The 26,663-nt window shown below is 43.2% G+C and overlaps 1 protein-coding gene across 7 annotated transcripts; it reads left to right on the top strand.

The window, feature by feature from the left end:
• Positions 1-10,617: 10,617 nt before the first annotated feature.
• LOC110496588 (glycoprotein (transmembrane) nmb) lies at positions 10,618-26,663 on the top strand. Of its 7 annotated transcripts, none has more exons than XM_021572565.3 (12): positions 10,618-10,832; positions 11,580-11,717; positions 11,818-11,961; positions 12,090-12,263; positions 13,083-13,244; positions 17,503-17,814; positions 18,051-18,116; positions 18,245-18,487; positions 18,676-18,775; positions 18,932-19,149; positions 25,338-25,428; positions 25,550-26,663. In XM_021572565.3, exons 1-12 carry the CDS (start codon positions 10,763-10,765, stop codon positions 25,653-25,655), a joined length of 1,824 nt encoding a protein of 607 aa, XP_021428240.3. In that variant the 5' UTR covers positions 10,618-10,762; the 3' UTR covers positions 25,656-26,663. The 7 variants fall into 7 exon arrangements, with proteins under 7 accessions (XP_021428240.3, XP_090065220.1, XP_021428239.3 ...); XM_021572564.3 differs by having other exon boundaries at positions 10,636-10,832; positions 11,818-11,982; XM_090209092.1 differs by having other exon boundaries at positions 10,645-10,832; positions 11,606-11,717.

The raw sequence follows: 26,663 nt of genomic DNA, 5'->3' as shown, positions 1-26,663 counted from the left end.
TGATCTAATAGGATCTAAATGGAACTCACAAGTCATTCACCCAATTAAAGAACCTTACATTTCCATCTGCACACAGAAGAACATTTCCATATGATCCACCCTCCTGCCAAAAGAGAAACATCTAAATTCCCAGACCACCACACAAACAGACATACAAGGATGTAGACTCTGCACACTCAAACGCGCGCTAGCGCACACACACAGAGAGCTCGACCCACGCATCCTCCTCAGGAATGTTCCTGCATTCCTTCCCCCTCTAGAAGCCATGCAGTGCTGTAAGTAGGAAGAGGGCAAGTGCTTGTAACCAACAGCCCCTAACACACATACGTGAACTCATGCACAAATAAAAATCTAATAAAAATCTAACTTTATTTGTCACATGCGCCAGAATACAACAAGTGTAGACCTAACCGTGAAATGCTTACTTACAAGCCCTTAACCAACAGTGTAGACCTTACCATGAAATACTTACTTACAAGCCCTTAACCAACAGTGTAGACCTTACCATGAAATACTTACTTACAAGCCCTTAACCAACAGTGTAGACCTTACCATGAAATGCTTACTTACAAGCCCTTAACCAACAGTGCAGTTCAAGAAGAGTTAAGAAAATATTTACCAAATAAACTAAAGTAAAAAATAAAAAGTAACACAATAACATAACAGTAACAAGATAATATATAGGGGGTACCGTTACCGAGTCAGTGTGCAGGGGTACAGGTTAGTTGAGGTAATTTGTACATGTAGGTAGGGGTGAAGTGACTATGCATAGATAATAAACAGCGAGTAGCAGCATTGTACAATACAAATGGGTGGGGGGTCGTGGCGGGGTCATTATAACAGTCCCGTGGCCATTTGATTAATTGTTCAGCAGTCTTATGGCTTGGGGGTAGAAGCTGTTAAGGAGCCTTTTGGTCCTAGACTTGGCGCTCCGGTACCGCTTGCTATGCGATAGCAGAGGAAACAGTGCATGACCTGGGTGACTGGAGTCTCTGACAATTGTATGGGCTTTTCTCTGACACCGCCTATTATATAGGTCCTGGATTGCAGGAAGCTTGGTCCGAGTGATGTACTGGGCCGTACGCACTGCCCTCTGTAGTGCCTTATGGTCAGATGCCAAGCAGTTGCCATACCAGGTGGTGATGCAACCAGTCAGGATGATCTCAATGGTGCAGCTGTAGAAGTTTTTACACCATACACACTTAAACATGTACACACACACACACACACCGAAAACACACTCACGGTCCAGGGTCATGACATGGCTAGACACACTCCCTTCCCCACTACACCCAACAAGGGTGTGACCTGTTCTTCTCAACTCTGGGTACTCTGTGTACTCTTCACAGTAATCAATGTTAGTATCTTCTGTTTGTACAGATGTGATTAATGGTGTTGGTTTTGGGGGATATTCAGGGTACCATGCCTGGATTGCTGGTCTGAAAACATTCCTTTTGTTTTTGCAGTCAGTGACGTGTAGAGTCTGGACTCTTGTTATGTCTGGATTGACTGGGGCTCACTGAGACGGAATAGTGATGCACTCTGCTGGAGGTTTAGAAGTACTGCACTTCAGTCTTGCTCTCCGCTTTCAATTTCAATTTAAGGGGCTTTATTGGCATGGGAAACATATGTTTACGTTGCCACGGCAAGTTAAATAGATAATAAACAAAAGTGAACGGTAAACATTACACTCACAATTTTCCAAAAGAATAAAGATATTTCAAATGTCATTACGTCTATATACAGTGTTGTAACGATGAGCAAATAGTTAAAGTACAAAAGGGAAAATAAACATAAATGTGGATTGTATTTACAATGGTGTTTGTTGGTTGCCCTTTTCTTATAGTAACAGGTCACACATTTTGCTGCTGTGATGGAAAAATATGGTATTTCACCCAACAGACATGGGAGTTTATCAAAATTGGATTTGTTTTTTAACTCTTTGTGGGTCTGTGTAATCTCAGGTCAATATGTGTCTCTAATATGGTCATACATTTGGCCGGAGGTTGGGAAGTGCAGCTCAATTTCCACCTCATTTTGTGGGCAGTATGCACATAGCCTGTCTTCTCTTGAGAGCCAGCTCTGCCTACTGTGGCCTTTCTCAATAGCAAGACTATTCTCACTGAGTCTGTACATAGTCAAAGCTTTCCTTAAATTTGGGTCAGTCACAGTGGGTCAGTCACAATATGTCAAGTAATTATCTTTTTGTTTTCTCGTGATTTGGTTGGGTCTAATTGTGTTGCTGTCCTGGGGCTGTGTTTGTGAACAGAGCACCAGGACCAGCTTGCTTAGGGGACACTTCTCCAGATTCATCTCTCTGTAGGTGATGGTTCTGTTATGGAAGGTTTGGGATTCGCTTCCTTTTAAGTGGTTGTAGAATTTAACGGCTCTTTTCTGGATTTTGATAATTAGCGGGTATCGGCCTAATTCTGCTCTGCATGCATTATTTGGTGTTTTACGTTGTACACGGAGGAGATTTTTGCAGAATTATGCATGCAGAGTCTCAATTTGGGGTTTGTCCCATTTTGTGAATTCTTGGTTGGTGAACAGACCCCAGACCTCACAACCATAAAGGGCAATGGGCTCTAAGACTGATTCAAGTATTTTTAGCCAGATCCTAATTGGTATGTCGAATTTTATGTTCCTTTTGATGGTGTAGAAGGCCCTTCTTGTCTCTCAGATCGTTCACAGCTTTGTGGAAGGTACCTGTGGCGCTGTTTAGGCCAAGGTATGTATAGTTTTTTATGTGCTCTAGGGTAACGGGGTCTAGATGGAATTTGTATTTGTGGTCCTGGCAACTGGACCTTTTTGGGAACACCATTATTTTTGTCTTACTGAGATTTACTGTCAGGGCCCAGGTCTGACAGAATCTGTGCAGAAGATCTAGGTCCTGCTTGGTTGGTGACAGATGCATCAGATCATCATGTGAGAGGGCTAGATAAATCTACATACCCAGTATGGAAGAAGATGGAGTGTAGTGAAAGTAAGGGTTTCAGTTGATAATCTAGTGCATTCCAGGTAGAAAAAGTTAGAGCAGCTAATTGCTCTATAGTCAGCAGAATACAAGCAGAGTCCCCCTGACAAAGCAGAAACTGCCTGTGGAGTTGTCCAGAGCCAAGAGCCGGTGTGGATAGTTCAGATGAACGATCTTAAGGAAAGGGAAACTGGTTATGAGGATTCTAACCTCTGGTTAGAGTGGATTCAATATACGGCCAGATCAATAGCTAAAGAAGAATGCTATGCTTGTGCCACAGCAAACCTCAGTTGACAACCATCCCTTTTCCATTAAATGGCATTAATTCACCTAAGGGGATGGCCTGTATGGTAAAGCTTTTCATGGAAGCAGGAAAGCCAGATAATAACAGTTGTATGGATTTGAACTATTTATATCCACATGTTCCTCTGAAATCTAAGCTTCCTCCTTTCACAGAGGCAAGGGGAGACTGTTTACTGTTTGAGTCGGTATAGTACTTCTGGGAAATATGTTGGGGAAATCAGTACCTGCAATAGGACAGATAATGTTACTTCTGATGCGACAAATGAGTGATTTGGCAGGCTGGTTGAGATCTGGGGATTTCAGTAAGATAAGGAGGCCCAGGGATCACATCTGGTGGTTGGTTGTGTGGGGGAATTACTTTATGGCCGAGTATTACTGGCTAATTGGACAGGGGTATGTGCACTGGTACATTTGAGAATGCCTTTCACACTCATTCAACACCATGACAGGATGTTGACTAAACGGGAGAAAAGAAGTACTCCGTCTGGGTCTTTTGATGATAAGGTTTGTATTAATAACATTGTGGTTCCACGGGGGGGCAGATGAGATCAAAGCTATAAATTAGATCCTTGCAGGATTATAGTCAAGTATTTGTTGGTGGTCCACTCTCAATGAGAATGTGGATTGGATCAATTATATCTATTAAAAATCCACAGCGCTTCACCAATTATATCAGAGATCTAATGAATGGCTTGGCAGAATAGAATAGTCTTGGATATGTTTGCTGGCTGAAAAGGGTGGGAGTGTATGGAGGTAGTTTGGACTCCGATGACACAGCTCCGGATGGATCAGTGACCAAGGCCTTGGCTGGTTTACACACCCTAGCTCACGAGTTGGCAGTGAACTCAGGGGTGGATACTTCTCTGACTAATTGAGTTGACAGTGTGTTTGGAAGATGGAAAAATGTTATGATTACTGTGTTATGCACTACCTTCACCTGTGTGACTGTGTTAGTTTTGTGCGGATGTGTTTTGATTGCATGTATGAAAGTTATCATTTCCAGGACTCTGGAGAAATCAATGACACTTTAGATGGTGATATATATGGACCAATCCTAAGCTCTGACCAGTGGAATACAAAATACATGGCTCCGGACATAATAGAAGAATCCGGATCCTTTCACTCGCGAGGAGACCATATTTGATGTTTAGGGAACTTAGATGTGTTCTTGTTTCAATGTATAGACTGTTTTTTCATGAAGATTGTAACGGAAAATCCTGATAAGTAGAGTTAAGATTCTGATGTAGGTTAGAACCGTCATTGAAGTTGATTGTGTGTACATACATGTATGGGGTTGTCTTCTTCTAGTATATCATTGATATTTCCATGTAGTGTTTTATGATGGTATGAGTTGTTAAGTCATTTTTAGGGTGGATTGTTAGGAAAATTATGATTAAATGACTGAACAAATCATTTTAAATGGAACTGTAGCTAAGTAAACTTATACTCTGTTTTATCATATCTGATTAACAATATGAGTTCATAAGAAGGGATTGTGTGACACGGACAAGGAGTAATTAAAGTTAATGAACACCATTCCAACTAGGCAGAAACGAATGGGTTGTGGATTAAGTAAGCAGATAAGGTAGTTAACCTATGGTTGAACCGACGAAACTTAGCTCTGGGGTGTTTTAGATAAGACAGTGAGTGCATTCTTAGGTTATGTTAATTAGAACTGTCAGCTAAGTGGTGATCGATAATGTTGAGGGGTCAAAAGTTAATTCAGTTGTGTTGTGTGTCCTGTGTATGTGCTAGGGGGGGTCAGAATGAACTTTTAAAGTTCCCTTTGTCCCGGTCGAGAGGAGGGGATTCTGTTAAGCAATGAAATTACGTCATGTTATTGTATATAAACTGTTGCTCGTGGTAACGTGGCAGCGCGCTCCGAGAATAAATTCTGTTACCTATAATTGATAAGACTGGTCTCCGTCTATTTTATGCAAACAAGAATCTTACAAATTCTCATAAAATAGATTAAGGGAATTAAATTAATGAAAACACATTGGTATAATTAAATTACAGTAACAGTGGCCCAGCCAGAGCCCGGACTTGAACCCGATCAAACATCTCTGGAGAGACCTGAAAATAGCTGTGCAGCGATGCTCCCCCTCCAACCTGACAGAGCTTGAGAGGATCTGCAGAGAAAAATGGGAGAAATTCCCCAAATACAGGTGTGCCAAGCGTGTAGCGTCATACCCAAGAAGACTTGAGGCTATAATCACTGCCAAAAGTGCATCAACAAAGTATTGAGTAAAGGGTCTGAATACTTATGTAAATGTGATATTTCAGTTTTTTTGTTTGAATTCATTTGCTAAAATGTCTAAAAACCTGTTTTTGCATTGTCATTATGGGGTAGAGGGTGTAGATTGATGAGGGGAAAAAAACATTTAATCAATTTGAGAATAAGGCTGAAGGGGTCTGAATACTTTCTGAATGCACTGTATGTTGAAGAGGGTGTGGCTTAAGCTGCGTCCCTGTCTCAGCCCACAGTCCTGTGGAAATAAATGTTTTTTTTGCCAATTTTAACCACACACTTGTTGTTTGTGTACATTGATTTTATAATGTCGTGTTTTTCCCCCAACACCACTTTCTATCAATTTGTATAGCAGACCCTCATGCCGAAGCTTTTTTGAAATCAACAAAGCATGACAAGACTTTGCCTTTGTTTTGGCTTGTTTGTTTGTCAATTAGGGTGTGCAGGGTGAATACGTGGTCTGTCGTAATTTGGTAAGTACATTGTTTTCACTGAGGAAATGTACACGTCTGCTGTTATTGATAATACAGATGATTTTGCTGCTGTTGACACATATCTCACGGTAGTTATTGGGGTAAAATGTGTCTCCACTTTTGTGGATTGGGGTGATCAGTCCTTGGTTCCAAATATTGGGGAAGTTGCCAGAGCTAAGGATGATGTTAAAGAGTTTAAGTATAGCCAATTGGAATTTGTCTGTATATTTTATCATTTAATTTAGGATACCATCAAGCCCACAGGCCTTTTTGAGTATGAGGGTTTGTATTTTGTCCTGGTAGTTCATTCAATTTAATTGGAGAATCCAGTGGGTTCTGGTAGTCTTTAATAGTTGATTCTAAGGTTTGTATTTGATCATGTATATGTGTTTGCTGTTTGTTCTTTGTTAAAGAGCCAAAAATATTGGAGAAGTGGTTTATCAATACATCCCCGTTTTGGATAGATAACTCTTTGTGTTTTTGTTTGTTTAGTGTTTTCCAATTTTCCCAGAAGTGGTTAGATTCTATGGATTCATCAATTACATTGAGCTGATTTCTGACGTGCTGTTCCTTCTTTTCCCGTAGTGTATTTCTGTATTGTTTTAGTGATTCACCATAGTGAAGGCGTAGGCTCATGTTTTCTGGGTCTCTATGTTTTTGTTTGGACAGGTTTCTCAAATTCTTTCTTAGGTTTTTGCATTCTTCATCACACCATTTGTCATTGTTGTTAATTTTCTTAGGTTGTCTGCTTGAAATGTTTAGATTTGATAGGGAAGCTGAAAGGTCAAATATACTGTTAAGATTTTCTACTGCCAAGTTTACACCTTCACTATTACAGTGAAACATTTTGTCCAGGAAGTTGTCTAAAATGATATAATTTTTTGTTGCCTAATTGTTTTTTGGTAGGTTTCCACACTACTTTCCTTCCAACAATAGAATTTCTTAATATAATTCTGTTCCCTTGGCTTTGATGCCTCATGATTGAGTATTGAAGCCAGAAGAGGACTGGCCACCCCTCATAACCTGGTTCCTCTCTAGGTTTCTTCCTAGGTTTTGGCCTTTCTAGGGAATTTTTCCTAACCACCATGCTTCTACACCTGCATTGCTTGCTGTTTGGGGTTTTAGACTGGGTTTCTGTACAGCACTTTGAGATATCAGCTGATGTAAGATGGACTATATAAATACATTTGATTTGATTTGATATTGCTCTGTTCAAGTAGACTGTGATTTTGCTGTGATTTGATAAGGGTGTCAGTGGGCTGACTGAATGCTCAGAGAACCTGGGTTGAGGTCAGTGATGAAATATTCTACACTACTACTGCCAAGAGACGAGCTATAGGTGTACCTACCATAGGAGTCACCTGGAAGCCGACTATGTACATACCCAGCGTATGACAGATCTGCAGGAATTGTGACCGTTTTTTGTTGATTATGTTGTCGTAGTTGTGCCTAGGGGGGCATATGGGGGAGGGAATGCTGTCACCTCCAGGTAGGTGTTTGTCCTCCTGTGTGCTGAGGGTGTCAGGTTCTTGTCCAGTTCTAGAATTTAGGTTGGCACAGACTAGTACATGTCCCTGGGCCTGGAAATGATTGATTTCCCCCTCCAGGATGGAGAAGCTGTCTTCATTAAAGCATTGGGATTCTAGTGAGGGGATATAGGTAGCACTACAGGAGGACATTGTTCTCTGTTGAGATAATTTCCTTTAGAATTTCTAGCCAAATGTACAATGTTCCTGTTTTGATTTTCAATAGAGTGAGTTAAATCTACTCTATACCAAATTAGCACACCCCCTGAGTCCCTTCCCTGTTTCACACCTGGTCGTTTGGTGGATGGGACTACCAGCTCGATGTAACCTAGAGGGCAACCAGTGGGTCCATCTCCTCTATACCATGTTTCTTCCAGGATGACAACGTCTGTATTCCTGATTTTTTGGTGAAGTCCAGGTTCCTGCTTTTTCGACCAAACGCAGATGACATAGTGAAGGCTTTGAGTTCCATAAAGTGTACAATTTTGCTAGTCATGTGGTTTGGCCTTAGACCATTAAGTGTGCTCTCTCCCCCCTATCTCTACCCATCTCTGTCATTCTCTCTCCTTCTAGCTCTCTCAGGCACACCTCCTGACTATTTCTATTGATTTCTATTGAGTTATTTGTATTATTCTCTGAGATTTAATGTAGGGGATCATTAAATAAATGTACCTACATTAAATCTCAGAGAATAATACAAATAATATTTGTTTTTGGTCCTATACGATCCCAGGTCATATTTTGATTGATGAAGGATGACACATTGAGTCTGACAGAGGAAGGGTGATTAGATTGGATGCTTATCTTGTCAAAAACTATGTTAGTAGAGTATAATTTAAAGGTTCATCAGACACCACCACGTGATGGCTGGACTGTTGCCCAAATGATTGACTATATTGACGAGAACACGCATAGTAGGTAGCCTACTCAACTTCACTGGCCTACCAAATCATCGTCACCATCATCATTAATCAATCATAGACAATTACTACTCCAAAACTGTCAGGAATTCAGGACTCTTTCTAGAGCTCTGACCTGAAGATCACGGACATCATGATTCAACCTTGTTTTTTTCAAAGTTCCCAGTTGTATTGAAAGCACCATAAATCAAGAGAATGCCAGACGTTGATGTCAAAGTTTGATGACAAAATATGTCCTCAAGAAGAATAGCCACGAGACCTTCCTGTTCAAGAGAGCACAGCACAAGGTAAGTACAAACATGTATTGAATGCTGTTGCATAAAGTATGTAATATGCCAGGGAGATACAGTTGAAGTCGGAAGTTTACATACACTTAGGTTGGAGTCATTAAAACTAGTTTTTCAACCACCACACGTTTCTTGTTAACAAACTATAGTTTTGGCAAGTCGGTTAGGACATTTACTTTGTGCATGACACAAGTCATTTTTCCAACAAATGTTCACAGACAGATTATTTCACTTATAATTCACTGTATCACAATTCCAGTGGGTCAGAAGTTTACATACACTAAGTTGACTGTGCCTTTAAAAAGCTTGGAAAATTCCAGAAAATTATGTCATGGCTTTAGAAGCTTCTGATAGGCTAAGTGACATCATTTGAGTCAATTGGAGGTGTACCTGTGGATGTTTTTCAAGGTCTACCTTCAAACTCAGTGCCTCTTTGCTTGACATCATGGGAAAATCTAAATAAATCAGCAAAGACCTTTTTTTTATACCTCCACAAGTCTGATTCATCCTTGGGAGCAATTTCCAAATGCCTGAAGGTACCACGTTCATCTGTACAAACAATAGTACGCAAGTATAAACACCATGGGACCACGCAGTCGTCATACCGCTCAAGAAGAAGATGCGCTCTGTCTCCTAGAGATGAACGTACTTTGGTGCGAAAAGTGCAAATCAATCCCAGAACAACAGCAAAAGGACCTTGTGAAGATGCTGGAGGATACAGGTACAAAAGTATCTATATCCACAGTAAAATGAGTCCTATATCTACATAACCTGAAAGGCCGCTCAGCAAGGAAGAAGCCACTGCTCCAAAACCTCCATAAAAAAGCCAGACTACGGTATGCAACTGCACATGGGGACAAATATGGTACTTTTGGAGAAATGTCCTCTGGTCTGATGAAACTAAAATAGAACCGTTTGGCCATAATGACCATCGTTATGTTTGGAGGAAAAAGGGGGATGCTTGCAAGCCGAAAAACACAATCCCATCCGTGAAGCACAGAGGTGGCAGCATCATGTTGTGGGGGTGCCCCCTCCTGACCTAAAACAATATTAAATGTCAGGGATTGTGAAAAACTGAGTTTAAATGTTTTTGGCTAAGGCGTATGTAAACTTGTGACTTCAACTGTATGTATACTGTAGCTAAGAAAGTAATACTAAATGTATGTTGTGTAATAAGTTGTTAGTACCCTATGTGCCTCACCCAAATAATTTGGTCCCTTTCCCCCTCATAACTTAGCCTACTGTTCTGACTTGGTGGTTCACATGTAGCCTATAGCCTGTTTTAGAGAAATGTAATGATTGAATATTGTAAGAGCTTTCATTGCCTGCTTATATGCCCCCTTTATTTACCATACTGTTCTGACATGTTGTACAGGGAGAATACTGTAAGAATGGTCCATATTCTGAATTCTGTTGCTGTATATTTCAAAAGTGCTGAACAAATAGTTATACTGATTACATCGGTCCTAGCTTGCTCATTAATGTCTTAATCGAAATTACCTCTTACCCGCTCGTCGTCCCCTTATGCCATAGTTTGTACATCTCAATTGTCAGTAGAAAATACATTTGTTTAAGCAAGTCAGCCATATCAGCTATGTTTTTTTTAAAGGCAGTAAATGAGGCTGAATTAATTGTTTCCCTGCCAGACAAGGCTCTGCTGATAGCCAGGTGTGGTGCAAAAAATATATACATTTGGCATGCATCTACAACGTTGTTAATTTTTTCGCACTACTAAGATTTACATGCTAAAATCGCCACTGAACGGGACAGGACAGAGCAGAGGGGTGGGGACTGAGACGGTTCACATGAAGCGCGCGACCTGATGAAGGATGAGATGCATCTTGTTATTAACGTCATATGTTTGCGCGTGCATGCATCCCTCTATTAAATTATGGAACTCCGGGCACGCGGGGGAAGGAAGGGAGAATAGGTGCGCGTGGGAGCAGTTATGTGTTTGGGAGGGTCCGCGTGAGCAGCAATATCTTTGGGGTTGTGTGGATATAGTTGCAGCTTTTTCTCCAGGTAGAAATGGGACGTTTACATTATGTCTGTGTTCTGGCTTGTACTTTTTTCGTTTCTCAAGCCAATGGACTCAAAAGTAAGTAAAGTTTTAGTTGCTTTTGGGGTCTCAGCTGTACCTATCAAACAGGTTTGTGGTATAGGATGCTTGGATGCAGATTAAGCATAATTTGTTGTCAAATGAAGAATTTAAATAACATAGGGATTATTGTAAACCTACAATCTTGTTGATAATTGTTATGCGGATCGTTGTATATTTTTTCCATTTAGCCTATAAAGGTTTAATAATGCAATCAGTCAACTCTTTCAAATGACTAGGCTATAGGTCGAAATAATTTCACATGGGCTATGCATGGAATTGAAATGTATTGTAATTTTTCTCCGTTTACAAATGACGTTTTTCAAGTAAAAATGAACGCTTCGGACTAATTGTTTTCATCTGACCTTGGTCATCCTCTAAGAATGTCAGAGAGGTGCGCGAGCTGTTATTGCGTTGCCAGTATCCACGCGCTTGTCTTGTCAGTCTCAGTCCCATGAGTCCAATTATGCCATTTACGCGCGTGCACTAGTAGATACGTCTTGTGAATATGGTTTCCTCGATAGGTTTTCCAACAGTATACAAAACATTTTTGAACACAATATCTATTGTAGTCTGTGTCTAGAATATGACCGTTTTTAATGGTTAGGGAAATAGGCTGGTTTCAACGAATTCATACAATAAGCTTACATTAGAGCGCTCACATTAGGCAGCATTTTCCAATATACGTTTTTAAAAGTACAATTTGAGTCTATAAATTTCAAAACAAACATTTACTTTCTCTCTCAGCTTACCGAGACATGTTCCCTCATAAGCATTCAGTTTCGATGAAGTTTCCACCAATCCCTGGCTGGAACCCAGACAGTAACCCATGGGATGACTATCTTTACCCACCCTTCAGTCCCAAGGAACTAACCCGGAGGAAAGGTGAGCACCACCACTGACCTTGTCAAATTATGCAAGGAAAGTTTATAACGTTCCTCCTTTAAAACATTTAGCTATCCACTATTTTCACACACCTATCCAGGTCAGCCCATCAAAGTTCGCCTGACCAGTGACAGTCCTGCGATCATTGGCTCTATGGTGTCATTTACGGCCAAGCTAGAGTACCCACCTTGTCAGAAGGAGGATGCCAATGGGGAGCTTGTGTGGGATGAGCATTGTCCGGATGGTGAGGAGCTGGAGGCCTCAGGTGCTTCCCACAAACCACTCTGTGTGCATGCACACACATTTGCGTGCCACAAAAATGACAATATCTGATAACTTCTGTATTGACTAACTCTCCCGTCTCCTGGTCAGCTAACGGTCAGCTGAAGCATGGCTATGTGTTTAACTGGACCTCCTGGCTGGATGACTACGGCTTTGGAAAGTGTACTGACCTGAAGAGATGTAACGTCTTCCCAGACGGGAAACCCTTCCCTCAGAGCAACGACTGGAGACACAAGGGCTACGTCTATGTATGGCACTCCATGGGTAAGTCTCACTCAAACACAATCAGTCACGGACATACTCATGCACACAGTCATAAAGTAACACACACATGCACGCACAATGTCTTCAATTATATGTGCTCTATCAAAGATGCACTATGCAGAAATCGCTCTGCCATTTCCTGGTTGCTAAAATTCTAATAGTTTGCCTAAGTTAGAGCATTGGGCCAGTAACCGAAAGATTGCTGGATCGAATCCCCGAGCTTACAAGGTAAAAATCTGTCGTTCTGCCCCTCATGCAAGGCAGTTAACCCACTGTTCCCTGGGCGCCGAAAACGTGGATGTCGATTAAGGCAGCCCCCTGCACCTCTCTGATTCAGAGCTGTTGGGTTAAATGCGGAAGACACGTTTCAGTTGAAGGCATTCAGTTGTACAACTGACTAGGTATCCCCCTTTCAATTAATGTGACAAATTAATTATTTCAATTAATGTGACAAAACAACAGTGTAGAGAATCATTGTACCATCTAAACCGTGGTGAAATATATTTTCCATAACCAATAATGTTGTGTTTTCAGCTGTTTGAAGCTGGTGTACAATACCAAAAGTAAAAGACGCAAAAACAAAGCATATAAATTGTGCACGTTGAACAAATCTGCTTCTTAGACTTGCTTTCAATAAGAATGACAGATCTGTAACTCACAGTTGTAAAAAGTATCATATTGCAGCTTTAAAGGTGGGGAAAGGTGAGGCTGCAGGTGCTGAGAGAGATGGAGATCTGCTATTGCTGTAACTCTCTCTGCCCTCCCTCTCCACCTCCCTCCCTCCATCTCTCTCTCTCCCTCACTCCCTCTCTCTCTCAGGTCAGTACTCTGAGACGTGCGATGGCTCCTCTTCCACCCTGACAGTGAACACCAGTGACATCACTCTGGGGCCGGAGCTGATAGAAGTCATGGTGTACAGGAAACGTGAGCGCAGGAAGTACAGCCCCCTGGCCACAGACAAGACCGTCTTCTTCGTCACAGGTGAGTCCCCTGTATACACTTCATGTCTACTCCCAAAGCATCAATGGGACAGGTCTCAATCCACAACCTTTCTTCCTCCCATCTACTATCGTTTCTTCCCGTTGTACATCTTATAGGACACCAAGCCCTTAGTCAGGTGGAGCTTTAGTGTTTTTTTGCTTTCGCTTATTCAAAAAAAAAATTGACAGTCAAGAACAAAGGCCGGCGGTGTGTCCCAAAAGGCACCATATTCCCTATATAGTGCACTAATTTTGACCAGACCCCTATGGCTGTAATGTACTATGTAGTGCACTACACTCTTAGAAAACAGGGTTTCAGAGGGGTAAAATAATACATTTTTAAAAAGAATAAAGCGTATAAAGAACTTAAAAAGGTTATTTGGCTGTCCCCATAGGAGAACCCTTTTTGTTTCTAATTAAAACCCTTTTCGGTTCTAGGTAGGATCCTTCTGTGAGAAGGGTTCTATACGGAACCCAAAAGGGTTTTTTCTACCTAGGGTTCTTCAAAGGGTTCTCCTATGGGGACAGCCAAACTTTTTAAGTTCTTTATATGCTACATTCTTTTTAAAAATGTATTATTTTACCCCTTTTTCTCCCCAATTTCATGATATCCAATCGGTAGTTACTGTCCTGTCCCATCGCTGCAACTCCCGTACAGCCTCGGGAGAGGTGAAGGTCGAGAGCCGTGTGTCCTCCGAAACACAACCCAGCCAAGCCACACTGCTTCTTGATACAACGCCCGCTTAACCTGGAAGCCAGCCGCACCAATGTGTGGGAGGAAGCACCGTACACCTGGCGACTGTGTCAGCATTGCGCCCTGGCTACCACAGGAGTCGCTAGTACGCAATTGGACAGGAACATCCCTGCCAGCCAAACCCTCCCCTGACCCGGACGACGCTGAGCCAATTGTGTGCCGTCCCATGGGTCTCCCGGTCGCGGCCGAGCCTGGACTCGAACCGAGCCTGGACTCGGTTCTCTAGTTGCACAGCTAGCACTGCAATGCAGTGCCTTAGACAACTGAGCCACTCAGGAGGCCACTACATTCTCAAAAGTATGTGGATACCCTTTTCAATTAGTGGTTTCAGCTATTTCAGCCACACCCGTTGTTGAGCACACAACCATGCAATCTCCATAGACAAAAATTGGCAGTAGAATGGCCCATACTGAAGGGCTCATACTGAAGAGCTGCCCCGGTCAACTGTAAGTGCTGTTATTGTGAAATGGAATCTTATAGGAGCAACAACGGCTCAGCCGCAAAGTGGTAGGCCACACAAGCACACAGAACGGGACCGCCGAGTGCTGAAGCTGAAAAAACGTCTCACCTCGGTAGCAACACTCATTTCGAGTTCCAAACTGTGTCTGCAAGCAACATCAGCACAATAACTGTTTTGTCTCATGAAATGGGTTTCCATGGCCGAGAAGCCGCACACAAACCTAAGATCATCATGCGCAATACCAAGTGTCGGTTGGAGTGCTGTAAAGCCTGCCGCCATTGGACTTTGCAGCAGTGGATAGGGCTGTTGCAGTGACCGTTTTACCACCACACCGGCGGTCACGTGTCATGAAGGCAATCAAATTCCAAGTGACTGTTTAGTCATGGTAATTAATTAGGCTTCTCCAAGCTCTGATGCTGCTGCTAGTCGTTAGTAACAAACTGAATAACTGCCTGGTACTCAGCACTCTATTGTCCCTCTAATTACCCTGATATCAAAGCAAATCTAATCAAAAATCTAATCAAACACTTCCTGAGAGCCCATGAGCTCATGTTGAGCATGAGTGATGGCCTCGACTAAAAATAGGAGGATCCCATCAGCTTTCTATACGCTAGACCTACTATATTTATTTCTCAACTTTCCTAATATTAAGCACATTGTTTATATTTACAACCGGAGTATAGCCTACCTGGCCGGCATAAAAATGAACCATATGAAAAGCATCCTCCATTCGCTATTTAAGTGTATAGATTACATGTATTTTTTCCTGCTGCCCCTGCTTCGAGACAGGTGCATGATAATGGTCCATTGTAAATCAAAATATATTTCACACATATATAATTTAATATATGTAAAGACTAGATTAAATCAAGAATAGTCTGATGGGTGACAATATTAGCCTATCACTTGGGAATTAAATATTATCACTTGTGAACAATGCCCAGCTTAAGAAACAATGCCTTTTTTTGGGCAACTTTTTCGAATCATAGTGGCACACCTCATGTAGCCTAGCCCATAAGCCTACATGTTTTGATAAGGTTTGTATCACAACTAAAGTGGCCAAATAACTTCTTAAAATGAAGCACATTCATCCGCTTTACAAGGGGTGTAGAGCCTAACTGGCATGCATAAGCATCGTGTGAGTTTCAAGTTTGAGGAAGATCATTTTCACCATAAAAATGCACCTTTATAATGAAAGCATTACATGCATAATTGCATTTGTGGTCACCTTTGATAATGGTGTTTTCTGCTAATGGTACATCTGCCCTTATAGCCTACTACCATGTGCGCATTGCTGCGTTATAATGTGAAGAATAGCCTAATAGTTAATCAACATTTTAAACTAAACGTTCGGATCTGTTGCGTCAGCCACATTTATTTGGGATCTATCACATCCCTCAACTGGCCCAGACTATGTTTGGAATATTAATTTCTCGCACAGAGTAGAATAGGTTGACTTTTGTACTATGGGGGAATAGTAGATTGACATAGGCTAGTGTTTATTGCTTTTCGTTAGGCCTACTCATCTTGTTGGCTGAAGAAATGTAAATGCTGACAGTTCTTCTAATATCTTCAATTTGCACCTCGGAATTGGATAAGGAAGCGCACAGTTGTATCCCCGATGTGTCTGTCTTCACTTGTAGCCTGTGAGAAAGACCCGATCATGTGATGGAGAGCCATATGAGTGGGAGGTGATTCGGAGCGCTCAGCACTCAGGGAGAAGGGCACAATGTCAACTGGCTGCAAAAGGCAAGGATTTTTTTTAGGGTGCATTACGGCCACACAAAGGTGATAACGCCATGAAATTCGAGGCATTATCAAATCCTTGTCAAGTTGTGAATGAGTGACTGATGTAGTGTGTACAAAAAACAAAGCGGAGCTCATGCCTTTCAAGCAACTTTTTTCAAATCATCGTGCAGCCTTACAATGTATTAAACATCTAAATATATAGCCCAATGTTTGTAGAACACCTAAAGTTACATTAATAACTATAAATTAACCGCTCAACACAGAATGTGCACACTCCCTCAAATCGTTTGGAGAAAATGTCCTTTCTATTTTATTCAGCTTTGTTCAATTGTATTCATACTATAAAATAATGCCATTATTCTTGTCTACTAAATTAACTAGTGTATCCCACAGCCATATGGCATAGCCAGATCAGGGCCTAACATTTAAATTTGACAACATTTTGCGACCACCACAGCCCTAGCAGTGGAAACACGTTCTCTTGAGTGATGAATCACGCTTCACCATATGGCAGTCCAACAAACAAATCTGGGTTTGGCGGATGCCAGGAGAACGCTACCAGCTCCAATGCAAAGTGCCAACTGTAAAGTTTGGTGGAGGAGGAATAATGGTTTGGGGATGTTTTTCATGGTTCGGGCTAGGCCGAATGAAGGGAAATCTTAACACTTCTACAGCATGCAATTACTTTCTAGGCAATTCTGTTCTTCCAAATTTGTGGCAACAGTTTGGGGAAAGCCCTTTCCTGTTTCAGCATGACAATGCTGACAATGCACAAAGCGAGGTCCATACAGAAATGGTTTGTTGAGATTAGTGTGGAAGAACTTGACTGGCCTGCACAGAGCCCTGATCTCAACCCAATCGAACACCTTTGGGATGAATTATACCGCTGACTGCGAGCCAGGCCTAATCGTCGAACATCAGTACCCAACCTCACTAATACTCTTGTGGCTGGATGGAAGCAAATTCCTGCAGCAATGTTCCAACATCTAGTGGAAAGCCTTCCCAGAAGAGTGGAGGCTGTTATAGCGGCAAAGGAGGGACCAACTCTAATAAGGCCCATGATTTTGGAATGAGATGTTTGATGAGCAGGTGTCCACATACATGTAGTGTAGCTCCTTTTTTTCCCCCCTAAAAGTGTACGTAGCGAAAAGGGTGCCATTTTAGAAGCAACCATAGCATGTCTCTTACACATTAGATGGTCCTTCCTCAGAGGGACGCAGAAGTACAGAAGAGAATGTATAGCTGAACGGATGCGTCATGTCTGAGCGTTTCTCATTAACCCTTACCCCTTCACAGACAAGATCCCAGTGGCGGTGAATATTTCCCAGAAGGCAGCATCCAACCTGTCGGCGAGCGTGTTTGTGCGTGGCGAGGACGTGGTGTTCAGTGTGTCTGTTCACGACCCCAGTAACTACCTGAAGACTGCCGATGCCGTCGACTACATCTGGGACTTCAAGAATGGCAACCAGCTGGTCACCCATAGCAACGTGGCCACGCATGCCTACAGCGCGGTCGGCGAAGTTAACGTGAAGCTGATGGTGGAGGTGGCGATCAAGATCCCGTGCCCCCCGCCAACACCGATGAGTGTTACTTCACCACAAACTACAGGTACACTCGAGTCACACACCTCACTTCAGAGGATACTACAGGCACACAAATCAAGAAGAAGGTATGTACATAGTACACACAATAATGAGCTTCACCTGCACCGTACTACTGCCACACATGCCTGGAATAAGGTATGCACCGTTGGGGGATGGAGCATGTTTATTTTGGACTGATTGAGCAGCAGCCTCATGTCCATCTTTGGAGTGTTGTATCATATCTCTTTTTCTCTCCTTCAGCGGCTCCTACACCTCCCACTGGCACTCACTCCATCACTAGCAAAATGGAAACAACCCATGGTTATGGTAAGAGTTAACTCTACAATGTGTATTGAATAGAAGTGTCTGCCAGAGTGTATGAGGAAATGTTTTCTCGTGAGTTTAGTTCTATTCAGTTGACATAAACTGTCCAAATTCGACTGTCTCGTTTCCAGTGCCAGTCACCACTGCCAGACCCACCTCCAAGGGCCCCAACACACCTGTTCCCGGGACAACAGGCTTCCAGACGACAGAGCCCCTCCCCTCGACGGTGGCTGATTTGACCCAGGGGTTCAACCCGACCTCGCTGCTGCCTGCTGTCCCCACCCCTATGGCCCAGCTCCATCACAGACACCTGGCGGCCACCGACTGCTTCCGCTACCTCTACGGAACTTTCCAGACCAACATCACCATCATCGGTGGGTGCATAACAATGGGATGTCAAACTGATGACAATCAGTGAAGTTAGATAGTCAGTCAGTCAGTTAGCCCCTCAGTTAATCACTTATCAGTCTATACAAATATATAAAGCTTGTACATTACAGATTTGGCTGATGAGTTCATGCGCACTCGAAAATGACATCACTTGGGCTTTACCCTATCACAGAGCACCTAATCAACAGCCAGCCAGCCAATCGAATCGTGGACGTGTCTGCTGCCAAGGTGACCAACACTGACATCAGCTTCCTGGTCAAGTGCCTGGGCAGGTGAGTGGAATACAATTACACATTGCTAATGCAACCCTCAGAAATGTTTTGGGGACTAGTGAAAAATGTAATTTGTGAATATTAGCACACAAACCACTCCATAGTTTCCCCATCCATCTACCATAACCACCTCTCTACTTCTCCTCTCCCCCGTAGCACTCCCACCTCAGCCTGCACCATCGTGTCGGACCCCTCCTGCCGCCAGGTCAGGAACATCGTGTGTGACGACGTGCCTCCGTCTCTGGGGTGCGAGGTGCGCCTGCGGAGGACCTTCCTGGAGCCGGGGATCTACTGTGTCAACATCACCCTGGAGGATGCCAGCAGTATGGCCCTCGCCACCATCACCATCAGCAACACTGACCCTGACACACCCGGTAGGTCACAGGGAAAAACCCTGAGGTACTATTGGCAGTGTTGCAGGCGGACTACTTTACACACGTCTGTCAGATCTCACAATGTCTGGATAGGTATTTAGCATAATTAGCTAACCACATCTGATACAGCATTCTGATGCCAGACTGTACAATGTCTGCTGCAATGTTGTGAACATGTGGATAAGTCCAAGTCGTAGTTGGGGGTTTAAATAAATAAATACATTTATAGGGGACAATGCACAGTAATCAACATCAATATTACAATAATACAACATCCATGTCAATGTGCTGGGGTTAGCCAAAAGATCATTTGCACCTGTAGTCAAGGGCAGCTAAGGACAATTATACAGCCACAATACAAATACTCAGTAAAACAATACAAAATACAAGTATATTACATACAATAATATATCATTCTAACGACAACAACAACATTATTATCAACTGTCATCTCACATATGAGGTAGCACAGATAACTCATGCGCACAGGTTTGGATAGATTTTAGCCATGTTTTCAATTCAAATTTAAAAGTACAATAATCAGTGCAGCTTCTCAAGTCCATATTGTAGCTCTAACAGAGATGTTACTGTGTGGAAAAGGGACAACACAATTCCCTCTAGTTACTACCCTTGTTATCCTGGAGGTGCTTTCCTTGAGCAGGATATGCCGGCATAGGGGTGGAGGGGCAAGACCATGGAGCATCTTAAAGACAAGGCTTGCATCTAAGTGCTGCTTAAAGCTATTCAGACTAAATAAATTATGTTTGTAAATGACAATGGTGGGAACTGTTTGGTTTGTTATAAAAAATCGTAAGTGTTTGTTTGTAGAGTGATTCAATTGGTTTCAGACTAGTAGCTCCTGCTTGTGACCAGCATGTGAGGCAATATCTCAGGTGTGAGAAGATCACAGCATGCATATATAGTTTGGCATTCTCCAGAGGAAGGAAAGGTCTTATAAACCTAAAGTTGGATCATCCAAACTTGACCGTGTTGACCTTCTTCACATGTTTCTTAAATGTCCAAAATGACACCAAGATACCTGAAGTTAGACACAACTTTCAGATTCTCCCCATTAACAAGAACAGCTCGTTGGGAAAAATCTATGGATTTCTTAGAGAAGTACATACAAACAGTCTTAATATTTAAATGCAGGCAAGAATTAGTCATCCATTTAGAAACATGTACCATAGCTAAAGTTAACTTGTTAACAACCAGTTGTCAATTGTTTTGAGTGTACATACAGAACTGTATCGTCTGCATACATCTAATCAAAATCAAAAGTATTTATAAAACCCTTCGTACATCAGCTGATATCTCAAAGGTCTGTACAGAAACCCAGCCTAAAACCCCAAACAGCAAGCAATGCAGGTGTAGAAGCACGGTGGCTAGGAAACTCCCTAGAAAGGCCAAAACCTAGGAAGAAACCTAGAGAGGAACCAGGCTATGAGTGGTGGCCAGTCCTCTTCTGGCGGTGCCAGGTAGAGATTATAACAGAACATGGCCAAGATGTTCAAATGTTCATAAATGACCAGTATGGTCAAATAATAATAATCACAGGCAGAACAGTTGAAACTGGAGCAGCAGCACGGCCAGGTGGACTGGGGACAGCAAGGAGTCATCATGCCAGGTAGTCCTGAGGCATGGTCCTAGGGCTCAGGTCCTCCGAGAGAGAGAGAAAGAAAGAGAGAAAGAGAGAATTAGAGAGAGCATACTTAAATTCACACAGGACACTGGATAAGACAGGAGAAGTACTCCAGATATAACAAACTGACCCTAAACCCCCAACACAAACTACTGCAGCATAAATACTGGAGGCTGACACAGGAGGGGTCAGGAGACACTGTGGGCCCCATCCGATGATACCCCTGGACAGGGCCAAACAGGAAGGATATAACCCCACCCACTTTGCCAAAGCACAGCCCCCACACCACTAGAGGGATATCTTCAACCACCAACTTACCATCCTGAGACAAGGCCTAGTATAGCCCACAAAGATCTCCACCACGGCACAACCCAAGGGGGGGCGCCAACCCAGACTGAAAGATCACATCAGTGACTTAATTAACCCACTCAAGTGATGCACCCCTCCTAAGGACGGCATGAAAAAGCCCCAGTAAGCCAGTGACTCAGCCCCTGTAATAGGGTTAGAGGCAGAGAATCCCAATGGAAAGAGGGGAACCGCAGAGACAACAAGGGCGGTTCTTTGCTCCAGAGCCTTTCCCTTCACCTTCACACTCCTGGGCCAGACTACAATCAATCATATGACCCACTGAAGACATGAGTCTTTTCTAAGACATGAGTCTTCAGTAAAGACTTAAAGGTTGAGACCGAGTTTGCGTGTCTCACATGGGTAGGCAGACCATTCCATCAAAATTGAGCTCTATAGGAGAAAGCCGTGCCTCCAGCTGTTTGCTTAGAAATTCTAGGGACAATTAGTAGGCCTGCGTCTTGTGACCGTAGCGTATGTGTAGGTATGTACAGCAGGACCAAATCAGAGAGATAGGTAGGAGCAAGCCCATGTAATGCTTTGTAGGTTAGCAGTAAAACCTTGAAATCAGCCCTTGCCTTGACAGGAAGCCAGTGTAGGGAGGCTAGCACTGGAGTAATATGATCAATTTTTTTGGTTCTAGTCAGGATTCTAGCAGCCGTTTTTAGCACTAACTGAAGTTTATTTAGTGCTTTATCCGGGTAGCCGGAAAGTAGAGCATTGTCTAACCTAGAAGTGACAAAAGCATGGATACATTTTTCTGCATCATTTTTGGACAGAAAGTTTCTGATTTTTGCAATGTTACGTAGATGGGAAAAAAGCTGTCCTTGAGACAGTCTTGATATGTTTGTCAAAAGAGAGACCAATCCCTCCCTAACCCGGACGACGCTAGGCCAATTGTGCGTCGCCCCACGGACCTCCCGGTCGGTTACGACAGAGCCTGGGCGCGAACCCAGGGACTCTGATGGCAGTACAGCGCCCTTAACCACTGCGCCACCCGGGAGGCCCTGAATTGTCAGATTCAACAGAAGATCTCTGTTTCTTGGGACCTAGAACAAGCATCTCTGTTTTGTCCGAGTTTAAAAGTGGAATGTTTGCAGCCATCCACTTCCTTATGTCTGAAACACAGGCTTCTAGCGAGGGCAATTTTGGGGCTTCACCATGTTTCATTGAAATGTACATGTTTCATTGAAATGTGTGTCATCTGCATAGCAGTGGAAGTAAACATTGTGTTTTCAAATGACATCCCCAAGAGGTAAAATATATAGTGAAAACGATAGTGGTCCTAAAACGGAACCTAGAGGAACCTTTCGACTCTGCCCAGAGTCGAAAGCCTTGGCCAGGTCGATGAAGACGGCTGCACAGTACTGTCTTTTATCGATGGCGGTTATGATATTGTTTAGTACCTTGAGCGTGGCTGAGGTGCACCCGTGACCAGCTCGGAAACCGGATTGCACAGCGGAGATGGCAAAAATGCCGGCGAATAATTTTAAAAAGAGAGGGTCCAGATTGTCTAGCCCAACTGATATGTACGGGTCCAGGTTTTGCATCTCTTTCAGAACATCTGCAATCTGGATTTGGGTGAAGAGGAAGCTGGGGAGGCTTGGGCAAGTAGCTGCGGGGGGTGCGGAGCTGTTGGTTGGGGTAGCCAGGAGGAAGGCAAGGCCAGAGTCTTGTCTCATTGAGTCTTGTCTCATTGCTGCAACTCCTGTATGGACTCGGGAGATGCGAAGGTCGAGAGCCATGCTTCCTCGGAAGCCAGCCGCCCCAATGAGGAAACACCGTACACCTAGTGTCCTGCCCGGCCCGCCACAGGAGTCGCTAGTGCGCAATGAGACAAGGATATTCCTGCCGCCCAAACCCTCCCTAACCCGGACGACGCTAGGCCAATTGTGCGTTGCCCCACGGACCTCCCGGTCGCGGCCGGTTACGACAGAGCCTGGGCGCGAACCCAGAGTCTCTAATGGCACAGCTGGCACTGCAGTACAGCGCCCTTAACCACTGCGCCACCCGGGAGGCCTTCCCAGCTTCATTTTGAGCATTTTTCCTCTTATTCTTTTTCTTGGAATGAGAGGTCACTGTTGCAGACTCTGGCTCACCAGGTACCAACTCCAATGTTTCATTCACTCCGTCTTTGTTCTTGGGAGCCGAAGAATTACCGTCTTCAACCTCAGTCTCACGTTCAGTCATTTCAGCTGAGATATGTGATATGTCTGCCCTACTCATGGGGACAGGATTGTTCTCCTGCACATAGTGTGAAAAAGTTCTCTATGCACCTTATGTTGTCTAGTGTAGTCTGTAATTTTTATCATACGTACACTTCAACTGTGAGAGACGGAATCTGAAACAAAAATCCAGAAAATCACATTGTATGATTTTTAAGTAATTAATTTGCACTTTATTGCATGACATAAGTATTTGATCACCGACCAACCAGTAAAAATTCCGGCTCTCACAGACCTGTTGGTTTTTCTTTAAGAATTCCTCCTGTTCTCCACTCATTACCTGTATTAAATGCACCTGTGAACTCGTTACCGGTATAAAAGACACCTGTCCACACACTCAATCAAACAGACTCCAACCTCTCCACAATGGCCAAGACCAAAGAGCTGTGTAAGGACATCAGGGTTAAATTGTAGACCTGCACACGGCTGGGATGGGCTACAGGACAATAGGCAAGCAGCTTGGTGAGAAGGCAACAATTGTTGGCGCAATTATTAGAAAATGGAAGAAGTTCAAGATGACGGTCAATCACCCTCGGTCTGGGGCTCCATGCAAGATATCACCTCGTGGGGCATCAATGATCATGAGGAAGGTGAGGGATCAGCCCAGAACTACACGGCAGGACCTGGTCAATGACCTGGAGAGAGCTGGGACCACAGTCTCAAAGAAAACCTTTAGTAACACACTACACCGCCATGGATTAAAATCCTGCAGCGCACGCAAGGTCCCCCTGCTCAAGCCAGCGCATGTCCAGGCCCGTCTGAAGTTTGCCAATGACCATCTGGATGATCCAGAGGAGGAATGTGAGAAGGTCATGTGGTCTGATGAGACAAAAAATAGAGCTTTTTGGTCTAAACTCCACTCGCCGGTGTTTGGAGGAAGAAGAAGGATGAGTACAACCCCAAGAACACAATCCCAACCGTGAAGCATGGAGGTGGAAACATCATTCTTTGGGGATGCTTTTCTGCAAAGGGGACAGGACGACTGCACCGTATTGAGGGGAGGATGGATGGGGCCATGTATCGCGAGATCTTGGCCAACAACCTCCTTCCCTCAGTAAGAGCATTGAAGATGGGTCATGGCTAGGTCTTCCAGCATGACAACGACCCGAAACACACAGCCAGGCCTACTAAGGAGTGGCTCCGTAAGAAGCATCTCAAGGTCCTGGAGTGGCCTAGCCAGTCTCCAGTCCTGAACCCAATAGAAAATCTTTGGAGGGAGCTGAAAGTCTGTATTGCCCAGCGACAGCCCCGAAACCTGAAGGATCTGGAGAAGGTCTGTATGGAGGAGTGGGCCAAAATCCCTGCTGCAGTGTGTGCAAACCTGGTGAAGGACTACAAGAAACGTTTAATCTCTGTAATTGCAAACAAAGGTTTCTGTACCGAATATTAAGTTCTGCTTTTCTGATGTATCAAATACTTATGTCATGCAAATGAATTACTTAAAAATCATACAATGTGATTTTCTGGATTTTTGTTTTAGATTCCGTCTCTCACATTTGAAGTGTACCTATGATAAAAATTACAGACCTCTACATGCTTTGTAAGTAGGAAAACCTGCAAAATCGGCAGTGTATCAAATACGTGTTCTCCCCACTGTATATACGCCAGAGTGCACATACTCCCTGTACTGACCTCAAGTGGTTTGGATGAATTTCCTGTATGAGAGTGTGGTAGAGCTCCTCCTCCTTATGGGGTTGGCTATATCCTCCTCCTTTGTCAGGATTTCCCTCTCCATGATAAAATAGGTAAAACAGTCTCCTTTGGGGCATTTCGACCCAAAGGAGTCTGTCTAGGTTTTGTTTAATAGTGCTTGTGCTAAGTTTGCACCTGATACTAAAGTACTTTCCTTCTCTCCTGGTCTCATACCTACATCTCTTCTTTGCACTCCTTTCTACTTCTTTCCCTTCCTCTCCTCGATCCAACTCTCTATCACTGTCCATTTCCCTTTGTTTTTCTTACCACCCTCCCTTTTGTAGTGTCTAAAGCTCCTCATGCTGCAGAGGTTGTCCTCTCCTCCAGTGCTATCCTGGTAGCCATCTTTGCCTTCATCGCCTTCATAGTCTACAAGTAAGTCAAGCCACAGTGTTCCACACACACGTCTATCACCAAGCTTCCCTTACTCATGATCTCTCTCCTCCCTCTCTATGCCATTTCTCTGTCCTCCTCTTTCCCTCCCTCTCTCCCCTAGGCGCTATAAGGTCTACAGACCTATAAGGTCTACAGACCTGAGGGAGATCATATTCCCCACCAACGAGGAGAGTCGCCGCCTGCTGACGGACAGACGCCCCGTGTAGACCCACCGTCGGTACTACAGAAGGGAAGCAGAACGAAATAAAACAAATAGAACTTACACTTGTCTGTCAGTTAGGATATTGAGTATCTGTTCTACACCATACATTTCTATCTGAATGTTCTGTAACATTATATAATCCTGAACAGGCGCAAGCGTTTTTACTTAGAGGTTCTTTAGTAACAAATTATACATTTAGCACATTTATAAATGCATCACAAAGATTATACATATACCAATAACCAAGAGAACTTCTTTACATTTAATTTTGTCAAAGTAACACTGTTAATAGGTAAGATGTGCTGAAAAATATGAAAATATTAATATATTTTCTGTTTAGTTCACTTTGTAGTAGAAAAGCACAAGTATGTGGCAAATGGCAAGAATTAAGAGAAGTTGAAGCATGTGGCAAATAGCAAGAATTAAGAAAAGTTTGCAATAAAGCTCAGTGTTTTGAAGTTGGGGCGGGGCAGTGTTTAAGGCAGTGCTGGAGTGTATTCATTCCACCGATTCTGTTGCAAAACGTTTCTTAAACTGGGGCTGGACCTACCTGAATTTGTCCAATAGACACTCGTTTTGCTCTGTTTGCTTCCATTTGGTTCTTAAACTGTAAACAGTTTCTGTAATGAATACACCCCTGGTGTGAGCGTGATAGTAAGGCCCTTTCCCATTTCAATCCCTAGCTTCTTCCCCTAGTCTTTTCAGATCTGTGAACTCCAAAGAGAAATGGGGCTAGGAACTCAAATGGAACTGGGCCAAATGGAACTGCTTTGAAGTTAAACGGGTCTAATGGTTTTGGAAATCAAATTTAGTAAATATCTTTGCAGACTTTTACAAGCCTAACAATGTGTTACTTTTAGAAAATGTTCAAATATTAGATTTATCAGTCTTTAACTGTACATCCCACTGCCCATTCTCTAATGTGCATATCATTTACATTTGTTGCACGAATGTACTGAATTGTAGTCATTTAGTTACTATAAAAGCCATCCTTTCAAACCAATCTAAAAAT

Source organism: Oncorhynchus mykiss, chromosome 18 (assembly GCF_057628025.1).
Source record: "Oncorhynchus mykiss isolate SJ-2025 chromosome 18, ASM5762802v1, whole genome shotgun sequence".
NCBI lineage: Eukaryota > Metazoa > Chordata > Actinopteri > Salmoniformes > Salmonidae > Oncorhynchus > Oncorhynchus mykiss.
This window is presented reverse-complemented; position numbering and strand designations above follow the sequence as displayed.